This window comes from Balaenoptera acutorostrata, chromosome 3 (genome assembly GCF_949987535.1).
Source record: "Balaenoptera acutorostrata chromosome 3, mBalAcu1.1, whole genome shotgun sequence".
Lineage (NCBI taxonomy): Eukaryota > Metazoa > Chordata > Mammalia > Artiodactyla > Balaenopteridae > Balaenoptera > Balaenoptera acutorostrata.
Genome location: NC_080066.1, coordinates 20,542,926 through 20,555,542, shown reverse-complemented (window position 1 = coordinate 20,555,542; position 12,617 = coordinate 20,542,926). Strand labels below are relative to the sequence as shown.

General features: G+C 43.4%; 1 protein-coding gene across 2 annotated transcripts in view; it reads left to right on the top strand.

Annotated features, from left to right (window-relative positions):
- Positions 1–3,419: 3,419 nt before the first annotated feature.
- The window catches only part of DHTKD1 (dehydrogenase E1 and transketolase domain containing 1), a 57,908-nt gene continuing 48,710 nt past the window's right edge, over positions 3,420–12,617 (top strand). The window contains exon 1 of one of the 2 annotated variants that reach the window (XM_028162925.2): positions 3,420–3,688. In XM_028162925.2, the coding sequence (XP_028018726.2) occupies positions 3,532–3,688 (157 nt within the window). In that variant the 5' untranslated portion in view covers positions 3,420–3,531. The remainder of the gene's footprint in view (positions 3,689–12,617) is intronic. The other variant, XM_007167415.2, reaches the window with a different exon arrangement.

Here is a 12,617-nt window from a genome sequence, read left to right as displayed (position 1 = left end):
ACTCTACTCCCTTTCAGAGTGAAGTTTCTCAAAACAATTGTCTGCCCACACCATCTCCACGTCCTCACCTTCTATTCCCTTCTCCTCTCACTCTGGTCTGGTTTCTGCACCTACTACACAGTGAAAACTGCTTTTGGTAAAGTCACTTATGCTCTCGTATTGCAAAATTCAGTGGGCACTTTCATTCCTCCTCACACTTGTCCTGTGATCAGGCATTTCTCATTTTAGTGTAAAAAATGATATTTAGAGACCACAATCTGGTTATTAGGAGAACTTATTACCACTGGACTGGCCACTGCTTGTAGACTTTAGGGGGGAAGAGCGAGAAAATATTTTCTTCTTTCATTTTTTTTTTTCCTTTCCTCTTTTTTTCCTTCTTTCAGCAATATTTATTGAGTGCCTTCTGGATGGAAGGACTGCATTGAAAGTGTTGATATCCACAATTTTATTTATCTATTTCAATGTTGATACTTAAAAATTGTTTTATTATATTGTAAATAAACAATATAATAAATACTTATTTATTTATAATAAAGCTGTTATGAACATTCTTGTGCATGTCTTTTGATGCCCATTTCTCATGGGTGCTGTAGCTCAAAACCTCAAGACCTCTTTAAAAAGAGATTGCAATAGCTTCCCTTCCAAAGGGAAGTATTGAAAATATTAAATCCTGGGTAGGAGATACAAAGTTTTGAAAAAAAATTAAATAGTGATTTTTAACTTATGTTTTGAAAAACACAAATGTCGCAAAGTTCAAAAATTACAAAAGTGAGAAGTAAAACTTCTTCCCTCCCCTGTCCCCAGCCTAACAATTCCCCTCCTCAGAGGCAATAATTTCCAGCATCTTCTTCAAGAGATGCTCTATGCATAAAGAAATACATATTTATACACACACATATACGTGTGTATAGTTACCTTTACAAATTTTTTTAAAATTAATTAATTTTTGGCTGCATTGAGTCTTCATTGCTGTACACGGGCTTTCTCTAGTTGCGGTGAGTGGGGCTACTCTTTGTTGCGGTGCGCGGGCTTCTCATTGCGGTGGCTTCTCTTGTTGCGGAGCACGGGCTCTAGGCGTGCGGGCTTCAGTAGTTGTGGCACTGAAGTTGTGGCTCAGTAGTTGTGGCTCGCGGGCTCTAGAGTGCAGGCTCTCTAGTTGTGGCACACGGGCTTAGTTGCTCCATGGCATGTGGGATCTTCCTGGACCAGGGCCCGAACCCGTGTCCCCTGCACTGACAGGCGGATTCTTAACCACTGCGCCACCAGGGAAGTCCCACAAATTTTTAAAGTCTATATATTTTAATGCTCTAATGTAAGCATTCTATGCATACTGCTCTCTGCTCTTGCTTTTTTCACTTAAAAATATATCTTAGGAATTGTTCCAATTCAAGGCATAATGAGCTGCTTCATTCTTTTTTATGACTCTATAGTAGTCTGTTGTAAGGAAGTAGTATAACTTATTTAATCTCTTATTTTTTGATATTTAGGATACTCACAATCTTTTAAAATTTAAGTTATAGACAATACAACAGTGAATATTCTTGTACACACGTAATTGTGTTCGAGTGTGTGTATGAAAGTCTATCGTAGACTTTCAAATTCCTAGAAGTGGAATCACTGGGTTAAATGAAATGTGCATTTCTAATTTTATAAGATATTGACAGTTTTCCCTCTATAGAGTTTGTATCATTTTACATTTCCACTAGCAATGCATAAGAGTGCCTATTTCTCATATATTTACCAAAACAGTGGGCCAGCAAACTTTTTGAAACATTATGAACTTTGCCAATCCACATCAAGAATTATTATCCAAGGTCCACAGGCCTCAAGAAATTTATTCCAGGGACTTCCCTGGTGGTCCAGTGATTAGGACTCTGTGCTTCCACTGCAGGGGGCACGGGTTGGATCCCTGGTAGGGAAACTAAGATCCTGCATGCCACGCGGCCAAAAAAAAAAAAAAAAAGAAAAGAAAAGAAAAGAAATTGATTACAATTTTTGCCTTCCACCCAAAGTCCCAACTTCAAATGTCAGTCAGTGAGACCACCAGTTCACCTACATGAGAATCCCCACTCCAACTATGCACTCTTTTACCCCTGGTACATTCAGTCCCCTGATCCAATCAACATTTCAATTGCTATGTATTGCAAGTGCTATGAATTCTCCCTTGCCCCATCACTCCATCATACCTGCCAGGCAAAAATCCATCCTTAGTTAAATACAACTCCTGCCTACCCTGCACCTGCAAAAGGAGCTGAACATATCTGGAGAAAAACTTACAATCACTCTGTCTTGTCTGAGTCAGGTCCATAACCACAAGCCTCAGTGGGCTCTTGGCATCCCCCAAATCATGACATTTCTGGGTCTGTTCACTTTCCCATCCCACTGCTTCATACCTTTTTATCCCTTTCAGACGTCCTCCCATGTCTTTTCACTCCCACTTTCTGCTGTTCATCTTGCTTAATATTTCACCAAAAAAAAATAGAAGCAGAAAAAAACTTCATCATCGTTCCATGATCAAATCTATCAGCCTACCGAAATAGATACGCTTATGCTCTGCCTTTCCTACTTTTATATTCTATGAAGTGCCCTTGCTCCAGTCCAAGGCTAACCTTGTCACTGTGGGAGATTGGAGATCCCCTTCTCTGGGATATAAAGGGACATTGATCTCGTAACTACTTCCTTCTTTTTTACTGAAAGCTCTTTTAATCACCCAGTTTATTCTGTATCTACCTTTCCACTCCCATCTCTCAATACACACCCAGTTCGCCGGCCTCTTGGAATCACTTGCAATGCCTTGCAGCCTCTCCCAGGCTTCTGTGCTCATGCTTGCCCCTCTCCTTGCTGTGCCCCTCACCTTGCCCATTTACCTCACTCCACATGAAATCTTCCACGTCCACTTTCTCTTCACTCCTATTCTATCGCTTTCGTACAAGCTCCTTCTCCCCTATTTTATTCTTTCTCCCTCAATGTTTCTTACAAAAATGCAAATGGAGGGGGGATGTTGATTTTCTGGTTACTTCCTATGACCTTTCCTTCAAACCAAGTCCCTTGGTTTGAGTCCCAGCCACTTTTCATGCACCCTGTCGCTAATTTTTCCTTTCTGTAGGAGACTGCATCGTGTGCGTGAGGTTGTGCTCTGGGGCTTCCAGGAGAGGGGTGGTGGGTGATCACTCCTGGTGGGAGACCGCAGCATATACAGGTATATCAAGGTTTATACCAGAAAGCCGGTAACGCTGTGCTCAACACTCCCCGTTTTCCCAAATCCAGGGCTACCCTCAGCCTCTAGGACCGCGCGAGTCCCAGCGGATCCCGGGGCGTGGCTTCGCTTTGAAGGCCGCTGATCTAGATTGGCTCCGAGGGCCGGCCCTGGCCAATCAGGACTGGGGGCGTTGTCTCGAAGGCGGGGCTTCCCCTCGCCTACCCACTCCCTCCTCTCGCCTCCCACGCGGGGGGTTTCAGGAGCTACCTCCCTGTGGACGCGACCCCTAGATCTCCCGCAGAAGTCTCTGGGCCCGGGGGGCCTGGCGGGACATGGCCTTGGCCACTGTGGCAGCAGCAAGACTGGGCCTCGGTCGGGCCCCTCCGCTCCTCCTCCGGCGCGGCTACCAGACAGAGAGGGGTGTCTACGGCTACCCGCCGAAGAAGCCCGAGAGCCGGGAGCCCCAGGGCGGCCTGGCGCGCCCCCCAGGTCAGGGATTGGGCCCGGGCGGTGGGCGTGGGGCCTGGGGAGGCAGGGGGCCTTCCTGCCTGGCCTGGGATAGGGTGCTTTTGATAGTTGGGGCTTCTAGGGGCCTCAGTGTGAGAGTAGGAGGGTGGGGAGGAAGGTGAGGCGAGGGAGCAGAGGCGGACAGGCGTGCATATTGTCAGGGTCGGGGTCACAGAATGGTTTTGTGAGCTCTTGTCTTTTCCATTCCTTGGTCGTAAAACGTGTGAGAACTTAGCTCTTTGCAGAGTCGGGGCTGCAGGAAAAGAAAAGTTCTAAGATATCTCAGCTCCTGGAGTTCACCCAAGGATACATTTCCAGGGCCGTCTCCGAAGCTGGTGTGAGCCGGGATGTGTGGGGATCGCGACTGTGACTAGGGTGAAGAGGGCAGTTAGCAGATGGTCTTGGACCACAGCATGGTATTTATTATCCATTTGTCTCCTCTGTGTAGCCTCTTTAATTTCAGAGTTTAGAACTCTTTGCTGAATTTAGAAACGTGTTACTCGGGTTTTAATGTAGTAGGAGACACGAATATCAGTTTTTGGAAGCTCTGTTGCATCCTCATGTGCAAGAGACGAATTTTGAGTATTTGGTTTATGCTCCAAAGTTATTGTATCTTTTTTTTTTTAAGTTATTGTATCTTTATTCATCCTCACAGAATAGAAGATGAACACAGATCGATTATTAGAGGAAGGTCATTTGGCATCTTTGATCCAGTTATTGGATTAACAATTAGGAGCCCCTTCATCATCTAAGCACCTGACCTCTGAGCAGTACATTACACATTGGAACCTCAATATTTTGCTTTTGATCTCAGGGGACATTTAGAATAAAACTGATTCTCCTTCTTGAGTCCAGCGGGTTTCTTTAGGGACAGGATTTTGGCCAGCTAGGTTGCTAATCCCTTGAGAGTAAGACTATAGGTATCTTATTTCACTTGGCAAATTGAGTGCCCAGAATTTTACATGCCAATTGTCCTCAAACTGAAGCGTGCATTCAGATCACTCTGCGTGATGTTAAAATGCTAGCTCCCAGGCCAGCCTCCCTCTCCCCTCCCCCAAACCCCACCCTAGTTCTCATTCAGTGGCCTGCGATGAGGTTCAGGAATTTGTATTTTTATGTCACTCTAGGTGATTCTCTCGCAGGACGTCCGTGGCCACCGTGGCCAAACACTGTTGTTATAGTCATAAGGGATATATGTGTAAGATGTATTTGACAACCTCTTCTTCAATTAAGAACTTACTAGTGTGTGCTCAGTGTGCAATTATTGTGATCTTATTTGAGGTTTTCCCTCACTGTTGGGTCTCTGTTTGATTCCTATTAACAGCCTGGCAGTGGAGAATTAATCTTTGCCTGGGAAAAGTCTGGGCTGGTGGTTCTTAATGGCAAGACTGTATCCAAATCATCCAGGGAGCTTTGGGCTGGTGTGGTTTGAAAAAATATCTCTGGAGTTGATTTTATCTGTATATAATCTTCTCTCTTCCCTCATCACCAACTTGTGCCTCCCCACCCCTCCTAGCAATGAACTTGCTGTATTGTGGGATCCTTGGTGAAGTTTGAAAGTTCAGTATTGAGTTAGAACTGCAGGCTAAGGGTACAATATTGTGTTGTACTGAGAGGATAGAGTAAAATCAATACTGAGAAATAGTTGTTTGTTGCAGTTATGGGATCTGACTTAAGGAATTTTTTCCTTATATATTTTTTTAATACTCCAAATAAAACTTAAAGGCAAGTGGGCCGTTTTGTAACTTTCTTCAAAATTATCATTCCATGTAGATCTGTGACAGTTCTTTCTGTTTTCTGTTTCAGAACTTATCACATCATTTTGTAAAAACTCTTTTTATAGATACTACTCCTACTAGGCTGTGTGGGAGAATGGGGAAGGAGATTGCATATAGCTCACGTCCAAAGAGCTTGGTCACACGTCTATACATACCTGCAAGGGAGACTGGAAAGCATAGTCTTTATTCAGGATGGCTACCTTCCAGCTAAAAATTATTTTGAGAGAGAAGAGGAAAATAGATGTTGGAAAATAATTAGTAATCACCACACTCGGCCCCTTTGGCCATTCAAATATCCTAAGCTTTTCTTCCCACACATAGAATGTACTCACTTCCTCCCTCCTCCATTCAATTCCTGAATCCAGTTCAAAGTCCATTATCTCTGGAGAATGTGCAGTCCTCTCCAGCAGGTCTGGCTGTGGCTCCTCGGAGTCTGGAATTTTATGAACTGCCATCCATCCTGAATATATACACATTCGATGTACAAAGGAAACGCCCATCCACGAAAGGAAAGAATGAGGAATCTATAGCAGCCACTGGTTCAGACCAGTTATCAAGTCCTATTGGGTAGGAATGATAAAGCCCCTTGATGTGGCTGAGTGGTAAATTCACTAGATTATCTGGCCCCTCAACTCTGCCCCCATCCCTTCCCCTGGTCTTGCCTTATGGGTTCTTCTTTAACCTGTATCTTCTGAGGGCATTGGGGAGTGTGCCCTCCTTGGGGGCTGCACACCTTTCATGGTCCACTTTATTTTGATAAGGTTAGGAACCTGATAGTTACTTTAGGTAGTCATCAATTACAGATTTTTTTTTTCTGGCCAGAGTTGGGATTTCTTTGGCAGTTCAGTTTTTTATTTTATTTATTTTTATTTTTTATTTTTTAAATTAATTTTTAGTGGAGTATAGTTGATTTACAATGTTGTGTTACTTTCTGCTGTACAGCAAAGTGAATCAGTTATACATATACATATATCCACTCTTTTTTAGATTCTTTTCCCATATAGGTCACTACAGAGTATTGAGTAGAGTTCCCTGTGCTGTACAGCAGGTTCTTATTAGTTATCTATTTTATATATAGTAGTGTATAGATGTCAGTCCCAATCTCCCAATTTATCCTCTCCCCCCCCCATTTCCCCCTTGGTAATCCTAGGTTTGTTTTCTACATCTGTGACTCTATCTCTGTTTTGTAAATAAGTTCAGTTGTACCATTTTTTAAGATTTGGAGTTGGGATTTCTTTGGCAGTTCAGGTTTTTTTAAATTTATTTATTCTATTTATTTATTTTTGGCTGCATTGGGTCTTCATTGCTGCGCATGGACTTTCTCTAGTTCCGGTGAGTGAGAGCTGCTCTTCGTTGTGGTACGTGGTCTTCTCATTGCGGTGCCTTCTCTTGTTGCGGAGCACGGGCTCTAGGCGCACGGGCTTCGGTAGTTGTGGCTCACGGGCTCTAGAGCGCAGGCTCAGTAGTTGTGGCGCACGGGCTTAGTTGCTCCACGGCACGTGAGATCTTTCCGGACCAGGGCTCGAACCCGTGTCCTCTGCATTGGCAGGCGGATTCTTAACCACTGCGCCACCAGGGAAGCCCAGCAGTTCAGTTTCTTAAATAAAATTCCTAGGACTGCAGTCTTTTGGCTTTTTGCTTTTTGGCTTTTTGCTTCTAGTCATTCCATGAGGAAGTTGCCCACAGTCAAAGAGCTCATCCGGGCCTAGTTTTTAAGCCTGAAAACCCTGGTCTTTTATTTACTGCTTCTACCCATTCGACTCCCTAAATTTAATGGTGTTTATTTTGAGACCATCTCAACTAATATGCTGTAGTGGGAAGGCAAAACCCTTTGTGTGATATTAAAGGCTCAGCTGGCTTTCATCATCTAACAGATAATGCTTACTAGAAGGTACTTAAAAAGGGGTTTCATCTTTTCTCCTATCTCCGGCTAAGACAGCCTCTTCAGAACTACCTTTACTAATTGCTTCTACCTTTCGAACCTTGGCTGGGTCTGCCCTCTAGGTACTGAGGCCACAGATGGAGAAAACCTCCCAGTAGTGGAGTGAATTTCCCTCCATCTCTTCCTGCTGATGAACTAGCTCCTTGACCTCACCTTTCTTCTGGGGCTTTCCTGAAAGTGACAAGAAACAATGAACACAGACTACTGAGCTACAGGCTCCATGGGCATGCAGCCTACCTTTCAAGATATCGCAAGTGACAGTTTTAGCAACTGTTTTGTCAGATAACATAACACTGTTTCAGCTTTCTAGTCTGAAATACCTGGGTCCTTGGTACCCACCACCTGACTGCTAAGCCAGTGTCGTATACATTTTAGGTTCTGTTATGGCAGCAACCCACCTCCAGTAGCAAATTCAATATTGGATAGGATGTGTTCAGGGGCTGTGCCAGAGACCTGGAATAACAGTGGGTTGAATAAAGTAAGTAGAAGTCTGAGCTGGTATGACAGCTCTGCTTTGCAAAGCTGTAGGGGTTCAAGTTTCTTCTACGTTGTTTCCTCGCCACCCTGCGGGTGTTGCTTTCAACTCTGGTCCAGGATAGCTCACCACTAAAACCACATACTGGCCAGCAAGAGGGAGGAAAAGGGGGAGGGGAAGAGAACACCATCTCTTTAAGGGTAAGACCCAGAAGTTGCAACATCACTTCTACTGTCCTCTCATTGGCCAGAACATAGTCATATGGCCACCCTGGCTGCAGGGAAGGCTGGAAAGGGTATCCTTATTCTGGGTGGTCATATACTCAACTATCTGTTACCATAAAAGAGAAGGGAAAATGGATGTTGGGGGTTATAACAGTCTCTGCTGCAGATGTACTTTAAAAATCTGGGGCAAGCAACTTTTTCACCTTGTACTTTCTGTCACATTTTGAGCACTCTATTTCTCAAAGCCTTGCTTTCTTCATATTTTCACTAACTAGGATCCTAGTCTAGGTGTTTAATTCTGGCCTGCTACCAAAAAAAAAATGTTGAATTCAAGGGTTCTTAACCTGGGTCCATGGATCCCTATGAGAAGGTTTCAGGGGGTCTGTGTACTTTGCACAACTCTGTATCTGTGTCTGTTTCTAGGCCGAGGGCCCATAGCTTTCGTCACGTTCTCAAAGAGATCTATGACTTCAAAGAGGTAAAACTGCTAGCCTAGCTGGTATTATAACTTATAGCCTAGTTCCCTTCCAGCTTAGTCCAGTCTTCCTAAAACATTGGTTTAACTGAGTCACTTTCTTACTCAGGTCTCCAAAGGCTCTACTTTGCCTCTCAAAATAAAATCCAGGTTCTTTAGGTTGCTACTCAATGCCCTTCATGTTTCTTGACCTGTTCTGCCTTCTTTCTTACATCTTTCCAACATAAATTCCCCCACTTTCCAAATCTCTTCTTCACTCTGTGCCTTTCCACTTCTTGCTCATTCTCCACAGTCCAGCTCCATTCCCAAGTCCTCCGTGACATCTTTCCAGACAACTCCAGGCTATCCTAATCTGAATTCCCTTAACTCTCAGTATGGGGCCCACCCCTTGGACTGTATTAAACTTTTTCTAATTGTGTGCAGTTTTGTGCGGGGATCATCTTCTCATTTACATTGTAAGATCCTGCCTAGTAAAGACCTTGTCTTATATTCCTTTCAGCTCTACACTTAACTAAATACTTATTAAATGATTGATTCCTACTAAGAAGTGGAAATAGGGTTCTGTATATGCAATTTCTTTGTGACATTTAGTACATTTGAATTTTGCACGTACAACCGTAACACCAAGAACTAAGAAGCATTTTATATATAGGGTAATATACTGTATTACCATGTTCTAGAAGAAGGAATCACTTTTTTTTTTGCTGATGAAGACAATTAAGATTCATTGGGTTTTTCCTTAAATTCTGTTTAACTGTGTGCTTCTGGTCTGTTCTATTAATTATAGGAGGCTGATGAGGCCAAGGACACAGTTTAATTGGCTTTAGTCTTTTTTTTTTTGGCCTCGCTGTGCAGCATGCAGGATCTTAGTTCCCCGACCAAGGATCAAACCCATGCCCCCTGCATTGGGAGGTGCCCACTGCATTGGGAGCACAGAGTCTGAAGCACTGGACTGCCAGCTAAGTCCCGGCTTTAGTCTTTTTCATAATGCCTACCAGTTGTCCTAAAAGGTGCCATCTTTGTTGAGAGGAATGACTGAGTTAGTGGGATGGATCATGCACATTAACTTTTGGTACTGGCAACATGAATCAAAGGACAAACCCTACTGAAAATGGACACAAGGCATCCTCCCACATCCAAGGTGACATAGAGAAATGGGAGGAGGTATGGTCAAAGTTATGGTGCCTCCCTCCTCCTCTTTGACCTTCATCAGCCTTCTTTCTTAATATGTTTATCTTGGCCAAATATCAATGCCTGCATAGGATGACTACCTCATTTACTAAGATTTTCACTGTAGTAAGGCTTTGAAGAGATATTGGATTTGCTTGTAGCAACCTTTTTGGATGGCAGCGGTTTCACTAGTTAAAATTTGACCTGTGATGAGTGTCCTTTGTAGCTGGCTATTAGTAAAACAGCTTGTACTTTAACCTCTGTATACCTCAACTTCCAAGTAAACTTGAATTTATTTATCAACAATCCTAATTTAAAATGGAGGTGGGTTTCCATATACATTTTAGAATTATTTGTTCTAGTTCTGTGAAAAAAGCCATTGGTATTTTGGTAGGAATTGCACTGAATCTGTAGATTGTCTTGGGAAGTATGGTCATTTTAACAATATTAATTCTTCCAGTCCAAGGCCATGGTATATCTTTCCATCTGTTTGTGTCATCTTCCATTTCTTTCATCAGTGTCTTATACTTTTCCGAGTATATGTCTTTTACCTCCTTAGGTAGATTTATTCCTAGGTATTTTATTCTTTTTGGTATGACACTAAATGGGGTTGTTTCCTTAATTGCTCTTTCTGATAGTTCGTTGTTAGTATATAGAAATGCAACAGCTTAGGACGAGTGATTCATAGGCATAAATTTCATTATGAAGGATTTGGGTTATTAAGAAATGGCAGAATTTAGAGACCATTAGGAGATGGGAGCTGTAAGATTCCAAACAGTGTTTAGTGGTTACTGATCTTGGCGATCAGCTTTAGTAGTTGAAGTGAGGTTGCAGGAGTGTTGCATATTAGAAATAATAGGAGCCTTGGGAATTCCCTGGCAGTCCAGTTCTCAGGACTCGGCACTTTCAATGCTGGGGCCTGGGTTCGGTCCCGGGTCCGGGAACTAAGATCTCACAAGCAGCGTGGCGAGGACAAAAAAAAAAAGAAGAAGAGAAAAGAAATAATAGGAGCCTTTACTGGAGGTATAGGAAAAACAGTTGGGGAAAATCTTATTGCATTAGAGATCTTCAAAAAAATTTAGATGAGTTTTTTTTTTTTTTTTTTTTTTATGGCTGTGTTGGGTCTTCGTTTCTGTGCGAGGGCTTTCTCTAGTTGTGGCAAGCGGGGGCCACTCTTCATCGCAGTGCGCGGGCCTCTCACTATCGCAGCCTCTCTTGTTGAGGAGCACAGGCTCCAGGCGCAGGCTCAGCAACTGTGGCTCACGGGCCCAGCCGCTCCGCGGCATGTGGGATCTTCCCAGACCAGGGCTCGAACCTATGTCCCCTGCATTGGCAGGCAGATTCTCAACCACTGCGCCACCAGGGAAGCCCTAGATGATTTTTTAAATGTTTCAATGACTTCTAGTTATCTCATCCTGTTTGCTGTAGGCCCTGGACTTTCCTTTTCAATTTTTGTTATGGTATAGTGGGTAAAACACTGGATTAAAATCAAGCACACTTGAGTACAAATAGTTCAAATTCCAGCTTCTTCCTTACCAATGTCACCTTCTGCAAGTCACTTAACGTGTTTGGGCCTCAGTTAACTCTTCTGCAGATAAGGGCACCTATTTCAGAGCTGTTACAAGGATTAGATAAGATGACGTATGTGAAAAATCCAACACAATGTGTAGCACAAGTTAGTACTCAATAAATGGTCACTATCATTTATTATCAATCTGTGACCGTTGCTTACCTATCTCGGCAATGATTTAAGAAAGGAATCTCAAAAAAAAAGGGAAGGACCAGAACAAGGTTTCTATTTAAAGTTTGGTTTTTTGCAAGAAAGAACTATCTGGCAAAATAAATTTAGCTTATAAAGATATCATGTTTGTGGGGCTTCCCTGGTGGCGCAGTGGTTGAGAGTCTGCCTGCTAATGCAGGGGACACGGGTTCGAGCCCTGGCCTGGGAAGATCCCACATGCCGCGGAGCGGCTGGGCCCGTGAGCCACAACTGCTGAGCCTGCGCGTCTGGAGCCTGTGCTCCGCGGCGAGAGAGGCCGCCGCGGCGGTGAGAGGCCCGCGCATCGCGATGAAGAGTGGCCCCCGCTTGCCACAACTGGAGAAAGCCCTCGCACAGAAACGAAGACCCAACACAGCCAAAATCAATCAATCAATCAATCAATCAAAAAAAAAAAAACATACGCATCTGATTCAAGATCCTCATTAAAAAAAAAAAAAAAAAAAAGAATAGTAATTAATATTATAAAAAAAAAAAAGATATCATGTTTGAGATGGGAAGAGAAGATAGGATGTAAAATGAACTCAGCTGCATGGCCTAGGTATGAGTTTATTGTACAGAATTCATAATAATAGTATTCTGGTACCAAGTCTTGCCTTTTGATATGGTTATCTGTGAAGTTCCTAAGTTGAAGTTGGTGGCAGCTGTCTCATTTTTTTTCTATAAATTTCTGTTGTTTATTTATTTATTTATGTACTTGGCTGCGTTGGGTCTTTGTTGCTGTGTGCGGGCTTTCTCTAGTTGCGGCGTGCGGGCTTCTCATTGCAGTGGTTTCTCTTGTTGCAGAGCACAGGCTCTAGGGCGCATGGGCTTCAGTAGCTGTGGTGTGCAGGCTCAGTAGTTGTGGCTCGCGGGCCCTAGAGCGCAGGCTTAGTAATTGGGGAGCACGGGCTTAGTTGTTCCTCGGCATGTGGGATCTTCCAGGACCAGGGATCGAACCTGTGTCCCCTGCATTGGCAGTTGGATTCTTAACCACTGTGCCACCAGGGAAGTCCCCGTCTCATTTTTTTTTTTTTTAATTATTTATTTATTTATTTATTTATGGCTGTGTTGGGTCTTCGTTTCTGTGC